At 31.6% G+C, this 21230-nt stretch overlaps 1 protein-coding gene across 1 annotated transcript in view; it reads left to right on the top strand.

Annotated features, from left to right (window-relative positions):
- The window catches only part of CDH9 (cadherin 9), a 122852-nt gene that overhangs the window by 78757 nt on the left and 22865 nt on the right, over positions 1-21230 (top strand). Inside the window, exons 3-7 of the mRNA XM_012765178.3 lie at positions 6700-6994; positions 15817-15936; positions 16527-16694; positions 19105-19292; positions 20195-20448. Coding sequence (XP_012620632.2) covers positions 6700-6994; positions 15817-15936; positions 16527-16694; positions 19105-19292; positions 20195-20448 — 1025 coding nt within the window. The remainder of the gene's footprint in view (positions 1-6699; positions 6995-15816; positions 15937-16526; positions 16695-19104; positions 19293-20194; positions 20449-21230) is intronic.

Raw genomic sequence — 21230 nt, 5'->3', positions numbered from 1 at the left:
TGTTTTACAGCCTCAGAAATTCTCTGTTAAAGTTTTCGACCCCCGTAAGTGTTCTACGCTAGGTGTCCTGTTCATGCACAGTTTACGACGCCAGCATAAATTTTAGCAGAACCCTTACAGAGATATCTCGGTTGGGTTCTTTTCAGTGGCTCTTTCTTCTCTGTACACTGTCCAGCAAATTGGTGTCACAATAGCAGTTCTGAACTCTGATCTCTGGTTGCTATGCCCAGTAGGATTTCCAATCTCTATGCATGCTTCAAATCCCTGCAGTAAAATGCTTCCCAAGGCAGAATGCTAAGGTGAACATATACCTTTTTATGCTGCTTTTCTTCTGATGTCCAATTCCTAAAAATAGTCAATTCACATATTTTGTTCAGGTTTGTAGTTGCTTACTATGAGAGCTCGAGTACAGTTTATGCATCTTAGCCCAAACTAAAAATTTTCATGCATTGCAGTAGTATTGTATTTAGTTTTCACTTACCATAAATTTAGGTACTGATATATTAGTCATGAAGACAATATTTAATAATATTCAATTTAAAATATAAGTTGATTTATCTGAAATAAACAGGAAAAATGTACCTTTAAGGCTGAAGTGCAACATATTATCCTTGAAAATGTTTTGGAAATGTATTTTGCCATTATGAAAATATCTGAAATACTGTATTATAATAGTAAATTTTGCAATTGTCAGCATTCCCTCTATGGTTTTTTCTGTTAAAAATTGAACAAGATGTTAGAAAATTCCAAATTTTTTAAGACAATGTGAAAATCATTGATAATAAGGTTTGGGCAGTCTGTTATAATTTTGCAGTTAATAAGAGCTTCATTAAAAAGTAAAACAACTATAACACCATTGCCACAATGATGCTATTAAACATGCCTATTGCAGCTGTATGGATATGTCAAACTCATCAAATGACAGTTCGCCATTGAACAATATGGGTTTGAACCACAGGAGTCCACTTATTTGCAAGTTTTTTTTCAAGCAAACATGGTTGAAAAATAGATAGTGTATTTGTAGGGTGTGAAACCTGTGTATACTGCTGACTTTTCAAATATGTGTTCCTCAAGGTCAACAGCAGAACTTAAATGCAAGTATAAGTGTCCTGGAACCAATCTGCCGTGTATACTATGGACCTACTGTATACACGTTAAACATGTGTAGATTTTATTGGACATCAATTAAACCTCAATAATGTAAAGAAATAATAAAATATGCAGACAATCCCCTCCCCAAAAAAACACCTTACTTCTAATTTATAAAGGAAAATTGATTAGGGATGAGTTTGCTTTGATTTTTTAAATGTTTTTAGTTTGAATTCAGACATTGTTTTAGTCTGAATTCTACAGAGAAACAAAAAATATACATAAGTTTATTATAAGGAATTGGCTGACATGATTAGGAGGCTGGAAAGTCCCCAAATCTGAAGTAGGGCAGCTGGAGATACAGGAGAGCTAACTGAATAGTTTCCGTCTGAGTCAGAAGACCTGAAAAGCTGGAGAGTGAGTGGTGTGTGTTGCTGATTGAGTCTGAGTCTGAAGGCAGGAGAAGCATGATGCGTCAGCTCACAGACAGTCAAGCAGAGAAAGCAAATTCTCCCTTACTCAGCTTTTTATTTTGTAACCAAGCCTTCGAGAGATTGAATGAAGACTGCCCCATTGAAGTGGATAATCCATTTCACTAAGCCTGCCAATTAAGATGTCACTCCTCCAGAAACGCCTTCATAGTCACATCTAGAATAATGTTTAACCAGATATCTGGAAACTCTATGGCCCAGTAAAGTTGACGCACAAAATTAACCATCACAAATCCACCCCATGTCAACTGGGCACCTATAGGCATCTCCTTAAGTCATACATAGTCTTCAAAAACAAATGACACAATTATCCTGCAAAATTGAAAACACATGGACTCCTTCCTCAAAAGGGGAAGTTAGCTTAGTGATGTTTACTTTTTTCCTTAATATCTTATAACTTTCATACCATAATGTAAAATTAACAATAATTAAATACTGTGATATAAAGTCAATATACCTTACATTACATGATATAGAAATAAGAGTGAAGAAAACAAAGAAATTTGAAATGCATATACATATTTATAACAAAATATGAAAGAAATACTGATGATAGTTATGTCCTTATTTTTGTTAACAGGTCATATGGTCGTAACTGATATTTATAACTGCTTTTTTACCACTATCTATTTCATATTTTCTTTGTATTCAGGAAACACCTCAGCGGGTCATGTTTCTTTACCTAGTGGAGTGACTCAAACCGTCATTTCTGAAGGATTTGGATCATTACTAGTCCCACCTGGGTTAGAGTGTTGTCATTTTCTATTGACTTTACATGCAGGGGAATGGGATACAAAGAGATACCCGATGGAACTCCTGAACTCCAGGCATACTCTTCCTTACCTCCAATGTGGACTAGCAGCCCAGTTTCCCCTTGGTAGCTGGGATCAATCACCCCAGCCGGCACAGTCACTCTCTTCTCTGCCTATTGATCCAGATGCCCACAGACTCCAAAGTGGCTGGGCAGCCTTTAAATTCCAGTTTAATAAAATCATTGTTGTGTCTCCTTGTGAAAGCTCTCCTCCCTTTGAAACTAAGCCCTCTAGGCCAGCAGAGCAAAGGCAATGTGAACAGGAAGCAAGAAAAAAAATTCTAGTGAGTGATAATGTAATAATGAGTGGTGCCACTCTCATTTCTACATCTTGATTCCTATACCCATGAATCATGGCTATGGGAGAAATATCATCACATACTGGACATTAATTCAAAGCAGAGCCTTCTAGGGAAACTTGCCCCAGCCCTGCAAGGTATTACAACTAGCTGGTGGCATACTTAGCCTTCAACAGACCATTCTGCCATTCTCTCAAATCAGTTGCTTTAAGATGATGAGGAACATGGTAATATAAGGGAATTTCATGAACATGGGCACATTGCTGTACTTCTTTTGCTGTGAAGTGAGCTCCTTTTTATTCTCTTAGAATAAAAAGACCAGGAATGCAAGGATATATGTACAAAAATGTTAATTTTAAAGAGTTTGAATAAAGTACTTGAAAAAATGTAGTCATTAAAATATTGACATACAGAGATTTCTAAGGTGTAATTTAAGTCAAAAAGGCAAGTTTTATTTGTGATCTGATTTTTCTAATAATACTAATGGATAAACTTATTGCATTTATGTGAAAAGATACTGTTCAAAAAAGAGGAAGCATTTGGTCTTTAAGAAGTACATGTTGAATGGTTAAAAGAAAAATATCAGTCTTTCTTTCATGTATTTTACAGTTCAGTGGGCCCGGTAAACAATTACATCAAATGTGGTAAGTGTCATGACAGGGAATGAGATGTACTATGTGATTACATAGCAGACTCATTCATTCTAATCTAGTGAATCCGGAAAGGTATCCCTAAGGAGGAAATTTAAAAGGAGATATGACAAATATTTAGTTAGGGGAAAATCCGAAGAGGAGGGAAGGGTGTTAAAAGGTGAGAAAAACAGATGCAAACATCAGGAGTGAAAGCTGAAATGGGTCTTCTGAGACATATAATAAAAAGCAAGCAAGATAAATCAAAACTATTGTATGTATAGAATGCATAGCAAGGGGGAAAGAAGCAGATATTCATCTGGAATCAAGAGCCAGATTATCAAAGATGTATAAACAAGGTTATGAATTTCAAGCAATTACCATAACAATAAAAATAAAGATTCTTTTAAAAAAACAATATCCTCTTTTAATAGAAGAAGTACAGATTTAAATACAAATAAAACAGTGTGCCCAATATAACACAGAAATGCACATGAGACTAATCTTGGTTTGTATGAATTTAGGTTCATAGTTCATAAACACCGTGCCTTGTTGAAGATTTTTAAGTTGTGTGGAAATATAACCGGATTTCTAATGTAGAAAAATCACCCTCTTTAGTATGGAAAATTGTTTGGAGTAGAGCAAGAGTGGAGGCAGCATGGTTAGGAGATTACTGCAGTGGTCCAGATAAGGTACGATGGAGAAAAAGGCCAGGGTAGTAGTACCCATAGAGATGGAAACGGATGGATGAAGATAGATCAGATAAAATGTCTGTATATGATGGTTATTTTGATGTTGAGCTCAACAACAAATGCAAAGGAAACTTCAAATATGAAACTTAAGTTTCTAATTTTGGCTACCTTAGAAAACAGCATTTGGATAGTCTAATAATTCAGAGATGGAGTGGGATGCCAAAGAAATAGGTGAAGCCTGAATATAATCGGATTGTGAAGTATATGATGTAAGACAGCCTAGCAGGGATAGGCTACTTAAGACTCCACTTTCAATTAAAATCTACTTTTCTGGTAATTCAAAAATATACAGCACATTCCATTTATTATAGTTATCATGCATTGCAATAGATCACTAAATCTTATTCCTCCTGAATAAATGAAATCTTGTACCCTTCGATCAACATCTCCCATCTCCATCCATGTCCCTTTAAATGTTATTCATCATAAAAAATGGTAAGGGTGTGAAGTGATAGTTTTGTTGATTAGTTTGATTTAATCATTTCACAATGATTATATAGCAAAACATCCTATTGTACCCCGCAATTTTATAATATATACAAGTGTTATTTGTCTATTAAAATTTAAAAAGAAGTAAAACAAATCTAGTTTCCGAATAGTATAATGAGTGTAAGAACTTTTAAGATTTTTCCAATTCAAATTTGTGTGGTTACATTGTTCATTCATTTTAAATACTCGATGATCAGCCATCTACATTAAGAAGTTATTTTTACAGGTTGGTATATATCAGAAAAAGCAGATAATTTATGAAAATATTCTAATTTTTTCTTAAGACATGATTTACATGGCCACAAGAAAACATGTGTTTTATACCATTTGAAATTTAAAATATCTATAAGCTATATCATATATTTTATAGCATATATTATATATCATCTTCTATAAATTAGAACATTGTGGTTGAAAAAGTTCTCTCCCAAGGCCATCTTGAAAATAATCTATGGGATTAAAATTCTCTCTCTCTCTGACTGGTCTCTATGACTACAGAGGCTGTGCTTTTACAAACAATGTTATATAATAGTCGCCCCTTATCCATCGTTTCACCTCCATGGTTTCAGCTACCCATGGTACATAATAATAAGATATTTTGAAAGAGGGAGAGAGAGAAACACCACATTTACATAACATTTATTATGGTATATTGTTATAATTATTCTATTTTATTATTAGTTATTGTTATTAATCACTTATTGTGCCTAATTTATACATTTACAATAGTTATTTATGTACAGGAGAACACATAATATCAATATATATAGGATCCAGTGATATCTGTGGTTTTGGGAATCCACTGGGAGTCTTGACATATCCCCCAGATAAGAGGAAATTACTGTATTTAAGGGGAATAATGTCAGTTAAAAATTAAGGTATTCATCCTAAACCTATCATTATAATAAATTCAGAAATCTCTTTCTTATATAATATATTTGAGTTTAGTGATTTTAAATGTAATCAAGATTAATTAATATTTTATACCCAAGATCTAGGCTATTGTTTTTGTTTTTTTTTTTGTTTTCAATTTTTACAGGGAATACAGTGCAGTTTTGTTACACAGATATATTGTGTAGAGGTGAAGTTTTGGCTTCTAGTGTGCCTGGGTACCAATTGCAAGTGTTACCCCTGGGTATCCAATAAGCAATTTTTCATCCCGTAACTCCCTCCACCATCCCACCTTTGGGAGTTTCCAATATCTATTATTCATTTATGTATGGCCATATGTACCGACAGTTTAGCATCTACTTATAAGTGAGAACATGTGGTGTTTGATTTTCTGTTTCTGATTTACTCTACTTAGGATAATGGCCTGCAGTACCAAATAAGCTGATACAAAATACATGATTTCATTCTTTTTTATGGCTGTATACTACTCCATGGTGTGTGTGTGTGTGTGTGTGTGTGTGTGTGTGCATTTTTTTTATCCTGTCATTGATTCGTGGACATCTAGGTTGATTTCATATCTTTGTTATTGTGAATAGTGCTAAAATAAACATAGGAGTGCAGGTATTTTATATATATACATATATAATGATTTACTTTCCTTTCAACAGATACTGGTAGTGGGATTACTGGACCTATTTTTAGTTTTTTGAGAAATATCTTTATTGCTTTCCATAGAGGTTCTACTAATTTATATTCCTACCAACAGTGTATAAGCAGTCTCTTTTCTCCACATCCTCTCCAACATCTATTGTTTTTTGACTTTTTAATAATAGCCAATCTGACTGGAGTAAGATAAAATATCATTGTGGTTTTAATTTGCATTTCTCTGGTGATTAGTGATATTGAGCATTTTTTTTCATATATTTGTTGGCTATTTGTATGTCTTTTAAAAAATATACCAGAAGTTTAAATTTTGGTAACACTCTTATCTTTGAAATGCTGTGTTTTAACAGAGGTATATTCATTTTCAGAATATTTTAAATTTAGCTCTTTATGGTATCTACCTACAACTGTTAAAATTTTTCAGTATAAAAGCAATCTAAATTTTTAGTTTTTCTCCAGTGAAAATTAAGACAGCTATTAAGATCATTATTTCAGTGATGTTATGTTGAGACAAACTCTGCCAAAATTATTTTTTTCTGTGATGCACATATATTTACAGAACTCTTCTTTTCTACCTCTCCAAAGCTTCACACAGACCAAGATAAAGGAGATGGAAATTTAAAATACATATTAACAGGCGATGGGGCTGGCAGTCTGTTCGTTATAGATGAAAATACAGGAGACATTCATGCTGCAAAGAAATTAGACAGAGAAGAAAAATCCCTGTACATTCTTCGTGCCAAGGCTATAGACAGAAAGACTGGACGGCAGGTGGAACCAGAATCTGAATTTATCATTAAAATCCATGATATCAATGACAATGAGCCAAAATTTACAAAAGACTTATACACTGCCAGTGTTCCTGAAATGTCTGGAGTCGGTAGGTATATACTAATCCATGTAAAGTAACTTTTGTTTGTTTGTTTGCTAAGGTAATTATAATGGACATGTGGTTATGATATATGACATTTTTCAAGATAAGAGTTATAACTGGAAACTCTATTTAGTGTAATCTAACTCTTCTAATTATTTTCACTTCTGTATATCCTGTCTTCTGCTATGTTGTAACTTATATCTAAGATGATTACTAAGAATAGTTATTCCATCATATTTCAATTATTTCAATCAACACCTTCAACTCCACTCAACTGACATTCAAATGGAAGTCAAGTAGAATATATCTCTTTCTGAAATGAAGGAAATAATAAATAGTGTCAATAGTTTTAGACAACTTTGCTTACATTATTTTGAACAGTAACAACTAATGCTTGCATTTGACAAATATCTTCTGAAGTATTGTCTCATTTGACCATTAAAACAACCTTATGTGGTAGACATGAAAAATAGAACTTTAAATCTCCATTCTGTTAACTAGGAAAACAGGATTTGGAAAGATTAAGCAGCTGAATTAAATTTAAAAAAATAGTAGCCTCACAACAAGATTTCAAGTCTTTTTACATTATTCTGTGCACATTCCATTACTGAATATTTGTTTATCATGTAAACTGAAAATAATTTTCACTTTTTATTCAACCCACAATTTTAAATATCACTTGTTACAGAAACTTTTTATCTTTATACATTACTACATTTAACTCTGTTAATATGCAAATTTTAGATTGGTTGATGAGACAGTAAGAGCTGACTCAAATAAAAAAAAATTTAAAGGGATATAAACTAACTACAATATCTAAAATATGCAACCAGTTTCCCATATTTAATATAATTTAGTTGAATGCCATTTCAAAATCTGTTTTAAGTAATAATTTTGGCAGTATCATAACTAATATGTTTCAGTCTAAAATAACTTTTATACAGGGAGAAACAAACTTATATTCACCTTTACTGGAAGGTGATGTAAAATGTTTCTTAACTATGTGTACTATTTAGCAAGAAGAATCAAGAGTTTGTAAAGTAGTTATTTCCTTTATCCTGAAATGAAATCTCATGTGTCTGAGGAAAGTGCAGTTCTAGTGCCCTTGCAGGTATTCTCTCCAATAATAGAAAAGGGACTTATCACATTTGTCAGGAGTCCTGTGAGATATAAAGCCCTAGAATAAAACAAAGGTGGATATAGTATTTTAAAAATATTTTTAAATATATGTTGTTAGCCTGGTACAGTTGCATGGGAAGTATTGGATTAGTCTATAAAGGTCTACAGTTAGCTAATTTAGATACCTATCATAGTCTCTTCATGGACTTATATTTGAGATGAAGGTACATCCAAAATTATGCTCTTCTTATTAACTTCCTCTAAATGATTATTTTTAAGTAATTTGGTTTTCTGGTTAACACCCTTTTGCTTTTGTAAAACATTATTGTTTTTCTTCTATATATATTGTTTTGCCAGATATTTTGACACCTGACAATACAAAACCTTTCATTTATCCTTCCTTAGAAACATTTGATATATCTAGAGAAGTAAAAAGCATAATTAATATGACAGAAATATTTGCATATGATAAACTTTGACAATTGATTTAAATTTGAATATATTTTAAAATTTTTCAAAGCAGTACCTCATTTTTAAAAATCAAAATATTTTTATACAAGAGAATATTGATATATTTAAAATAACTTGCATTTTTTAAAATTATTTTGTGATTTTTTTAATGGACTTTTATCTCTCACTGTGTATTTTTTTATTTCAGACTGTGTATTTCTATTTATCATCTCTCTACCTCATTCAAATGTAGTGTTTCTCATATGAAATACTAGCACAGTCTAGATTCTACTAATATTTATTTAATATGTAACAATATCAGGAATTAACTTTTATATATTGTTTTTTATAAAATCCTTCACCCAGTACTCATAATACACAATATATAAGTTTTGCATGGAAGAAGGTTTGTGGATATCTTGTCCAAAAACTCTTTCTGTAAAGCAATCTAGATTCCATTTACATAAGCTTTCATTGTAGGCAGCACAACTTATGATTAGTGCAAGCTTCAAAAATGAGAATTTGACCCATGACCAATTGTATTTCCTCCATATCTAGAAGAAAAGTCTATAGCAGGTAACTGTATGGCTTTGGTTGCAGCTTTTTGCACAAATAAATACAGACTAAAGAATATAGATAAATCTTGATCCTCTTTGTATAAACAATTATTATTCTTCATCACTAACACATCAGTGCATTAATTACTTCCTACTTGTTCTGCCCATAAACTTTGTCCATACTTCTATTTTTTAAAATAAAAATGCACATATTATTATATACAATTTTCATATGCAAAAGACACCATACTTAGTTGAATAAAACTTAGCCAGAACCACACAGAGTCAGCTTAGTACTAAGCCTGATCTTAAAAAGAAAAAAATATATATAGGTTAATAGATGGCTGGAGATGGCTGGAAAATTTTACTTCCTTACTGTTTTTCTCTACTGTCAAATAGTTATTCTTGTTATACAAAATGTAGTTTGAAAATCTTCTAATTTATTAAATTTTAACTGCTTCAAAGTAGCATTTTTCTTATTTATTACTTGTAATAAAATGCTTCTTCAATCAAATTAAATCAGAGGAGGAAACCCTGAATTTTACAATATGATTTTAGATATATTAAAATATATTAGACATATATAGTGTCTAAATAAAAAGTAGATGTATTTCACATCCTGAAATTTTTTGTTCTTTTATTGTAACACTCCTATCTTATTTAAAAAAAATAAAAGATTAACTCATTATAATTATTGCAGGTGTGATTCTCTTTGCTTTTACTTGTACAAATAAACCACTTTACAGGGGAAAACAAAAAAAAGATATTTAGGAACTTTGTCAGGCCATGTGTAAGCCACATATTAACACTTAAAGCTCATGTGTAATCAAACAATAAAGAATTCATCTATAAATGAAGTATCACGTGACAATTTAATTCCAATTTATATTCATTATGGTATTAATGATTCTTATTTAAATCAAAGAGTTAAAAAACTACAAGTATTAGCTCTGAGAGGAAATGAAGTCTAATGGAATAAAATAAAATTTACTTATTATTATTCTACCTTTCTTTACAATGCTATCCTATGATGACCTCCTTTAATCTTTGCCTTCTTTGCATTCATTTTTGTTTCTTAAGATATTTGTTTCTTCTTTTTTTTCTCTCACCAACTTATTCTTTCCCTATGCTTCTGTTTATCTCTGCCAAAACTATTTTATCTTTTTAGTACCAACGCTCCCTTCTTTTGTAGTTAAATTCAAATGACTTCAATAAACTCAATAAACTCATGAAATTTGAAAAGCATGTTCTGTTTGGAACATATAATCTGTATGATATACAAAGATATATAAGTATAGAAAACAGGATACACTTTGATTAAAATATCATTAGCAGATCTCTACTTTTTACTGTTTCCAGTATTTGTAGTCATTATACTATCGATTAATGATTTTTCTACCAACTTTCTATATTTAAATGTACTCATCTTCATTTAGGCAAATCCCTGCTGTGTAAATTTGGTGGTTTTGGATGTATACTTTCTCAATGACTAGACTTCTCCTAGCTATACTCTCAAAAACTTATCCAGTTCACCTCCCCACCCTCTGAAACCCCAACCAGGAGTTCCTCTGTAGTTTTTCACATATCACACACATAACTCCATCTATGAATCCTTTGCATCCTAACTGGAACCTTACTGAGGTGTTCACTGACTATAGATTCAATAAGGGATCCAATCATATCTGTAACACTAGACAGGCATTTGGTAAAACATTTAGAATGGAAGTTCTTTAACCATACTAGCTAGGTCTAATTCCAGTTCTGTCACCTACTGAGCTTTGTCACCAATGTCACAAACCCAGTACTTGGGTTTGTGATAATGAGCAACTTATATGTGCCTTAAGGCCTAGATCCTATGAATATCATGAGGATAAAGTAATAATACCAATCAAGTCCTGAGGACTCTGCCCAGTGCACATTAAACATTCTATGAATGTTAGTTCTCATTATGACTTTGCACTAGACACCCTGCTGGCTTTTAAATGTTGAACAAAACCAGACAGGACCTTTGCCCTTGAAGAGTTTACATTTCACACAAAAAGAAAGAAAGAAAGAAAGAAAGAAAGAAAGAAAGAAAGAAAGAAAGAAAGAAAGAAAGAAAGAAAGAAAGAAAGAAAGAAAGAAAGAAAGAAAGAAAGAAAGAAAGAAAGAAAGAAAGAAAGAAAGAAAGAAAGAAAGAGAGAAAGAAAAGGAAAATTAAAGAACAAAAAAAGAAAATGTTTTGTCTAACAGGATGACTTAAATTCCTGGACATCTAATTTATGAGCCACTTCAAATTCCACTTCACTGTCTAAAACATCTAGTAAAACCTTTATTCCAAGGGTTTTGGGATGCTGTCTATCCCTGATCCTCAAGTTAATGGCTGTCATAGCCTGAGGACAGAAGCAGAGAGTTAATTCTGCCAAAACCACAAGACTATTCACAGAGAGGTGTGAAGAATAACCTCCTCTTTCACTTTCTAAGGTTTCTTCCCTCACCCTATTCTCGCCTTCAGCCAAATTCAAATCAAGTTAATCTTTTTTCTACAGGGCTGTAATGGAAGAAGGCCTTAGGCCATGGAGTAGATAAAGGCACTATTTACCATTTTTTTTTTTACTTCCTCTTATTCATAGAGTAATTCTGTTTCTTTATCCTTTAATTGGCTTCATCATTATATCTACAACTCCACACATACATAAATGTATATAAACACATATATGTGTATATACATAATATATGATATACATATATGAGAGAAAAGTTTTAAGTGTCGTGCAACACAATAGGCTGTAATACATTCTTTACAACATTATTGTGCCAAAAAGTTGCTATTTATTAAGGAAGAGTAAAAGTAGCATTTCTTCTCTCAATACTATGTGTGTTTAGCAAAGAAAACTGTTTTAAATTAGTACAATTTATAATGCCTACGTACTCTTTGTACACAAATATTCCATTTTATTTTAGTATATCTGTATCTATAAATACATAGATAGATAGATAGATGTCTGATACCTTTATCTTTGAGGTCATTTATATTTGACATATTTCAAATATGAGATATCCAAAATATATTTCCATATTTGTATATGAGGCACAAAGAAACAGAGGACAATTTTTTTTCTTTTTTATATGAAGTTTACTTTGTATAGTGAAATAACCTGAATTAATTTAACTTCCTTAACTTTAGATATATTTTAAGGAAGTTAACATCTAGATATATGTGTGTAAGCATATAACTAGGACCAAGTAATATTGTTTAGTCACGTGATGTGATCTAAACTTTCTTATGTTTAAATTATAGTAATAATTATAATGTTTATTAACATTTTTCCATGTCCAGAGGAATGTTTTTTCTACCACAAAATCTGTAGTGACCAAGTTATTTATTTGTTAATTTTTAATATTTCTCCATGATTTACTATTATGGAATTAGCTTTTATGCCTTTGAAATTGTTTCCTAAATGTTATTTGTTGTATTGATATATTTATGGGAAGAATGAGTTAAGGATTAAATTTTTAAATTCCTTACTATATTTTTTACTTTAAGTAATGTATATTTTATGTAAACTATTTTAAAATTATGAATTTCAAAAATAATGATGTCAAAATTATGCTTATCCCTTGACATGAGATGTATTGTCATTCATACTTCTCTATATTTTGCTTAACATATTTTTATCTTTATTTAATATAAAAGTAAAATATTTATTTTAAATCATTGGAAAATAAATAAAAGTTACAAATATTTTGGAAAATCCAGAGGGATGTAAAAATCAAAATGTATTCTTTTTTATTCTGCTTTACAAACAAACAGATAAAAATTGGTATAAAACATATAAACCATTTTCTATTACTAAATAGTACTAATTGTGTAATAAGTCATTACATTTCTGGGAAAAAAATGTCCCCTACAGTTCAACACATTAGGGGTTTCTCTTTTTTTCACATTGCTATTATAAATAACATGTCAATGATATATTATCAGTCTTTACCAGCATCTCTAATTACTACAATGATTCCAAGAGGTGGAACAAGTGTTTCATATTGGTGATTTTAACTTTTTTAAAAATTTTTTTTATTTCAACATATTATGGGGGCACAGATTTTAAGGTTTCAATAAATGCCCTTTCCCCTCTCCCCCCACAAGTCTGAATTTCCAGCATGACCATCCCCCAGATGGTGCACATCTCATTCATTATGTATATATATACCCACCCACCCCCTGCCCAATACCCTATTACTATAGTACCTATGTGTCCACCTAGGTGCTACTCAGTTAATTCCAGTTTGCTGGAGAATATATCTGGTGCTTGTTTTTCCATTCTTGGGATACTTCACTTAGTAGTATGGGTTCCAGCTCTAACCAGGAAAATATAAGATGTGCTATATCACCATTGTTTCTTAGAGCTGAATAGTACTCCATGGTATACATATACCACATTTTATTAATCCATTCTTGATTGATGGGCACTTGGGCTGTTTCCACAGCCTTGCAATTATGAATTGTGCTGCTATAAACATTTGAGTACAGGTGTCTTTTTTGTAGAGTGGATTTTAACTTTTTAGCCACATCATAGAGTTGATTTCTATTCTTTAGATTAACTTCCTCTTTATTTTAGGTCAAGATCTTTACATAACATACCCATGACATACAGGAAATAATTACAACTAAAATTTCACTATAAAAATATTACTAAAAGTGTCAAAAAGGTAGAGAAGATTGTTTTTCACTGTGCTCATTGTGAAAGCTTAAAATGATGCTAATGTTAAAAGAAAAATGGAACTGGCAACCCAAGAAATGTCATAAAATTTATGAATTAACTACTTGTAGTTTTAGCATATTTGTATTGCTTAATAATTCATATTGCAATTATTCCCAACTATGAAAAATGTTCTTATTGTAACATATATTCTCAAAGGATTATACAAAAAAAAGTTAAATATAAGCAGAAAAACCTCTTTATTGAACTGAGAATTATGGTGGAGAAAATCCTTTATCACTTTTGCTTTGGTCTAGTGAGCACATGGGTAGATAATTTTTAAATGATAAAAGCTTAGAGCTGGGATAGATTGTGTATGTAGTGCTTCCATTCACTCACAGGACATATTAATTACATTACAGTTGAAGAAACAGAGGCCTCAGGAGGAAGAACTCAAGTTCTCCTTTTTAAGCTAATTAATTTTGAAATATCATAAAAAAAGACTATGTTACTTCATGTGTTAACATTCAATCACATTGATGAAAAATGAGTTGTTAGTGTTAATCTTAATTACAAAATATTAACTTTTAGAATTTGTATAAGCATATACAAACAATTTGAGAAACATTCATTACAACTCAATTAGACAAGTTAATGAATATATAATATATTTGATCTATTAAAATAGGTGACACGGCCAATATGGAATTCGACTTGTTCTCAATAACTTTCAAATATATGTAAGATGAGGTGAGAAGAATGCTTGAAGCCAGGAGTCCAAGATCAGCCTGAGTAATATAGTGAGAGTTCATCTCTGAAAATAAAACGAGAAAAATTAGCCAGGTGTGGTGGCACTCACCTGTAGTCCCAGCTACTTGGCAGGCTGAGGTAGGGGAATCACTGGAGCCCAGGACTTTGAGATTGTAGTGAGCTATGATGATGCCATTGTACTCTAGCCTGGCAACAGTGCGAGACACTGTCTTAAAAAAAAAAAAAAAGAAAGGTATATAAAAGCCAGAAAATTATTTCTTTTGAAAGTTATGTATAATATAGCAGAAAATGTCCTACAAACTCAATTTGCCTAAGGGAATACATAGTAGGGTTCAGTTAAGGGTTATTTTAGAACCATGCTTTGAATCTTTACAGTGATTCAGTAAAAAATAACACAAAAAAAATCCATATGTTTTCTTTATGTTTATCCCTGAAAATAACTCTTTTAAAGTACTTTTATCTTTTAAAATACAATGATTTGTAAAACAGTTGATGTAATTTAAATTTTATAATACAAAATTAAATAGATAGTAATGTGAAATTGCTTTATTGCACATGACAAAGAATTCCTTATCTTCTTTTGGAAAATATAAACTAATTTACAAATGTGCATCACATAATCAGTACTACGCAGCATATCAATAGACATAATAACATCTGACTCTCTTATCTGTATTTTAAAGATAGGCCCAGACCTTTATAATTAGATATATCTTGTGAACAACAAATACTTCGCAGGTAAATTTTATGCCATTTTTGTTTATTTAGCAAAAACCAGGGTCTATTTATTTTTCCTTGTATTTATAATACACAGTCCAATTTACTAGAATAAATAGCTGTTGGAGGATGATAAATGTCAGGTTTATCTTTAAAATACATGTTTCCAGTTAGCAATCAATGTTTCGAGTGCATTACATTAATATTCAGTTTAAAAATGCTTGCCCTTCTAAATATTTCTAATCAATTAAAATACTTTGCATTAGTCTTATTATACATCTTTTTTATAAAATAGATTTTGACTTTCCATTACTTTTTCTTAGATAACTCAAAGAATAAAATTAAGGAATATTTGAATTTTCAAAAAAGAATAAAAGAAAAGTGACTTTTTTCTTGTGTCAGAATCATTTAAACAAATTTCTTAAAATATATATCATACTATAACACACCACACTACCAACAGTGTTTTTTTCAGAAAGATTGTTTCAAATTTGTAAGTATTGAAGTGTTTGTGCTGTGGGGGGCCTTTATGTAGGTACATCTGTTATACAAGTGACTGCAACAGATGCAGATGATGCCAACTATGGAAATAGTGCCAAAGTCGTCTACAGCATATTGCAAGGACAGCCATATTTTTCAGTGGATCCAGAATCAGGTAACAACATTTAAAATTGGCCTATTCCCCATCATATAATGCATTTGAATGCACAATTAATTTAAGGATTTTTCTATATTTTAAAACCTATGCATTCAGTATTATGTTTCTATTTTTTCCTTCCAGTTTTTCCAACGAAATAAAACCAAATTGGTATTATTTAAATAAGTTATTTGAATCCTTGACTCTTTAGATTATTATTTATTAGGTTTAAATTTAAGACGCTAAGTTCAAAATCTCACAGAGATTCAGCACATTGAATAGTATAGGAAAAACCTAAAATCGAAAGAATGTGACAATCATCAAAATTAGTAAGCTTATTTGTCTAAAGATTTTTGACTGGAGTTATTTTTTTTTCCAAAAGAATAAATACAGTGATTTAGCAAAACCCATTTGTGAACAATAGCCCATGGCGGAATTCTTTCTGTTCTATGAATTATGTTAAAATGGTTATGGATTGAAAGATATATTTAAATACACTGACATTTTATCCATTTGTTATGATTAATTTCTCTAAAATGGATCTTGCATAGCTTAATTTTAAAACTCAGTGATTTAACTGAAAAACTTTTTTCTACTTTTTCCCAAAGGCATAATAAAAACTGCATTACCAGACATGAGCAGAGAAAATAGAGAGCAGTACCAGGTGGTTATACAGGCCAAAGACATGGGCGGCCAGATGGGAGGCCTTTCTGGAACCACCACAGTGAACATCACTCTGACAGATGTCAACAACAATCCTCCTCGATTTCCCCAGAGTAAGAAAACATTCAGTGATTTCATGTTGAAAAGTATCTGAAACACACTAACAGAGTCTAATATTTGTACTAGTAGTTTCACTATTATTTTGTGCATAAAGGCAAATCCACCACCCCTTCCTCCACTCATACACACAAATAATAACAATTTACTACAAATTGAAAATGATCATAGTTATTTTCATCATTTCTTGAGTGGGTAGTCGGAGAAAACAAGGACATGAGGTTCTTTGGCAGCTTTAATTATCTTTTTCTATTTTTTGAAGAATTAGAAAGTTTTCTAGACTTTCTTTCCCAACATGCAATATGATCATCTTAATATTTTCCTTCTGATTTCTCTTTCCTAGTTAGGAGTGTGTTTGTTCATGTCTGGATCCCTGGCTTCAAGTTCTATGCCTGCCACTTGTTCTGCCTTCCTATCTTGTTTATACATAAGATTCTAAAACACAGACTTGTTGATCTTCGAAAATCTCTGAAATAAGATACTATATTAAAATCAATGCAAAGTGGTTTATTTGGCTGCAGATTTGTATTTTCTCGGTGGCCCATAGAGTTACGGTTTACCTTGGTTGTGATGGCATATTAGATATATTAAATCTTGGTATTATCTAGTTATCAAGCTATGAAAATTAAATCAGTTAATACTCTTTCAGTTGTCACCATTTTGGGATATATTTTAACCATGGATGCTTGCATTCCATGTGGTCCTACAAAAACAGATTCCAATTTTCTGCTGAATTTGTTTCATTTTGTAGTGAATAAATGTATAAAGGTCTTGAAATATTTAATTGGAGGTTCAAATTTAAATTCATTTCATTGATTTCAATACAGTAAAGCATTTTCCTGGGCCAAAACAATATAAAATATTTGATTCAGCTATGATTGCTGGACATATATTTACATAATAAATGTTAAACAATAAAGATTTCTGAGAACATAAATGATACTCCTAAATAATATAAACCTAAACTTTGTATTCAAATTCCTTAAATATAAACTGAAAGAGTATGATTTGGTGAATTTTCAGTGGCTTGCCACTCTGTAATTCTATCACCTATTATAATCTTAACAAAAGATTTAAAACTAAAACAGTAATAGTAAAATGGAGAGAACTAGACCTTGAGCTAAACTTATTTCATACACAATCTCATGTAATCCACGCAACAAGCCTATGAGTTAATTACTATTGTTATCACCTTTATTTTATAGATGCAGACATCAAAGTTTAGAGAATTCAGTTAACTTGCCCAGTGATGAGAATTCAAATCCAGGCAGTTGGATTTATAAGCTCATATTCTTAACCACCAAACTGAGAGAGAATAGATTTTGAAGTCAGAGAGATTTTGCATTCTCCTTTTCCCCAATCTGCAGGATGACTTCCTTGATGGCTGCCCCTGAAAACGATATACCTAGGGCCTTTGACCTAACATAACACATAGCAAATCTTTAAAACTATTTCTGGCTTTCATTAACATTTTGGTATTTTTTTTCTATTGTCTCTCAGTCACAAAAATGTTTTCAGGAACAATAGAATGCATTATAATGATTGGCTGGAACTGTGGAAAACAGAATTATATATGCCCCACTTAAAGATACTAAAATTAAACCAAATAAGCAAAAAAATAGACATTGCTGTGTGTGAAATTATTTTTTATCCAAGACATAAAATAAAAATTATATTTTAGGCCGGGCACGGTGGCTCACGCCTGTAATCCTAGCACTCTGGGAGGCCGAGGCGGGCGGATTGCTGGAGGTTGGGAGTTCGAAACCATCCTGAGCGAGACCCCGTCTCTACTAAAAATAGAAAGAAATTAATTGACCAACTAAAAAATATATATATATACAAAAAATTAGCCGGGCATGGTGGCGCATGCCTGTAGTCCCAGCTACTTGGGAGGCTGAGGCAGGAGGATCGCTTGACCCCAGGAGTTTGAGGTTGCTGTGAGCTAGGCTGACGCCACGGCACTCACTCTAGCCAGGGCAACAAAAGTGAGACTCTGTCTCAAAAAAAAAAATTATATTTTAAAAAATAATTGGATATAGGTAAAAATGTGTGGGTATTATCAATTTTGAACACCACAGCTAAGCAATAAATAAGTGGTTCTCAGGTCCTTTTTAGTCAAAAGTTCTGGATTCTAATATCAGGCCTACCATCTATTATCTAAATAACCTTGAGACATTCACTTAATATTTCTTTGACTTATACTTCTAATTTACAAAATGAGAGTGTTTTGCCTTTATGAATTATTTTCCCAATTTAATAAATTTATAATTTTTGACAGCTAATAATTCAATATGATGAAAAACTATCCCAACTTAAAATTGGTTTATTTAAGTAAAAAAGGCAGAGGAAATAAAAGAATTTTGTTATCTAAAGGTGAAATGACAAAGCAATTCATTTCATTTACAGGTACGTATCAATTTAATTCTCCTGAGTCTGTACCTCTGGGAACCCATCTTGGAAGGATAAAAGCCAATGACCCTGACGTGGGGAAAAATGCCGAGATGGAATATAGCATTACTGAAGGAGACGGTGCAGATATGTTTGATGTCATCACTGACAAGGATACACAGGAAGGGATTATAACTGTCAAACAGGTTTCTTTTTGCTGTCTTCATTTCTTCATTGAGTGCTTTATGGTTTATTTTTACTTTTCAGTAAAGAGAGCAAAAGCCTAGGATTTATTTTTCCTCTCTTCTCCACATTATCTTTCATATAGACAAGAATAATTGTGATCTTTAAATATGTTGAGCATCTTTATCATTAACACTTATAAAGTGATGTAAACCTTTAACTGCTTGTGGTAATAGTAGACAACAATTAAACTAAAATTAGATCAACTCAATTACTTTTGTATTTCTCCAAATACAAAAGGGGAGGGGAACTAGTCACAAAGCCATCATTGCTATTTCATGCGGTTTTCAAAATAGTTTAATTCTAAGTGTGTTAGTCTATATAAATAAATGAAACCTGAAGATTTCACGTGTTTTATGTTGGTTGTCTTGATTTTTAATGCATGAGACAGAGCATTCTGAAACTTTACATACCAAGCCAGCTCAAGAGTGATTATTTTCTATTGCCCTGATTTCACTTTTTACTTGTATCTTGCTCAAATTAATAAAATATAAATAATTTTTATTTTGTACCTCTATTTTATTCTATTTTTCTTTGATTTTAACCATGAAAAATGTTAACGACAATACATAATTGATAAATCCATTAGATAATATTTCATTTACCTGTGATTTCAAAAATTTAAATACAGTACTAAGTTATAATCAATCTTAATGTGTGTACCATTATATTTAGCTAACTCCATATAAATAACTGTAAGGCAAAACAAATATTTGTTAACTTATTTGATATACCTATGAAGCAATAATTGGGAAAGTTATTTAACCAGAACTGTTTAAGAGAAATAGTTATTAAATTTTAAAATTGCCTTTCATTGTTAAGTCTTCTAAATTATGCTAATTGTTTTTATTTTATTTAATTCCAGAATTTAGATTTTGAAAACAAAATGCTGTATGCTTTAAGAGTGGCTGCAAGTAACACTCACCCTGACCCACGATTCTTACACCTCGGACCATTCAAAGACACAGCCGTGGTCAAAATATCTGTGGAAGATATAGATGAGCCTCCTGTGTTCAGTAAAATCTCTTATTTGATTGAAGTAGATGAAAATGTAAAGGAGGGCAGCATCATTGGACAGGTGACAGCATATGATCCAGATGCCAAGAACAATTTAATAAAGTAAGTACTTCAAGAAAATTTATGTTTGCAAAATATAATAATCTTATTACTACTTATAAGTTGTGTGGAAAAAACTTACATTACACAATGTATAATTAATCACAATAATAACACCAAAGACTTCCAGAACACAAACTCTTAGCTAGGCTGGGTTTAAAATGCTTTAGGTATATTATTTCCTTTGTGTCTTATCATACCACGGGGTAGGTATTACTATGATGTCTTTCTGGAGATAAGACTGAGGCACTGAACATTTAAATAATTTGCCTAATAGTGGCAAATCTGTGTTTGAGAACCAAACAGTTTAGCTCTAAAGTTAGTGATTTTAATCTCTTTGTTATAGATTGATTCTTCTCTCATCGTCCCTCTAGGTTAAATCAAAGCTCAAATAAAAATGATCTAAAGAATTAAATTGGGAAAAATCCATTTTTCTAGAAATGTCAAAATTACCACTAAGATTATTGCATGTAGCAATAGTCTATTCTTTTCTTTTTTCTTTTTTCTTTTTTCTTTCAGCATATTATGGGGGTACAAATGTTTAGGTTACATATATTGCCCTTGCCCCCATCCCAGTCAGAGTTTCAAGTGTGCCTATCACCTAGACGGTGCGCACCACACCCATTATGTGTGTATATATCCATCCCTTCCTCCCCTTGGACGAATGTCCGTAGAATTATGCTAAGTGAAAAAAGTTAATCCCAAAGGTTACCTTCTTATGATTTAATTTGTATACGATTCTTTAAATGACAAATTTGTAGAATAGAGATCATGTTAGTGGCTGT

This window comes from Microcebus murinus, chromosome 11 (assembly GCF_040939455.1).
Source record: "Microcebus murinus isolate Inina chromosome 11, M.murinus_Inina_mat1.0, whole genome shotgun sequence".
NCBI lineage: Eukaryota > Metazoa > Chordata > Mammalia > Primates > Cheirogaleidae > Microcebus > Microcebus murinus.
Note: the sequence above shows the minus strand (reverse complement) of the source record. Positions and strands in the feature narration are given on the sequence as shown.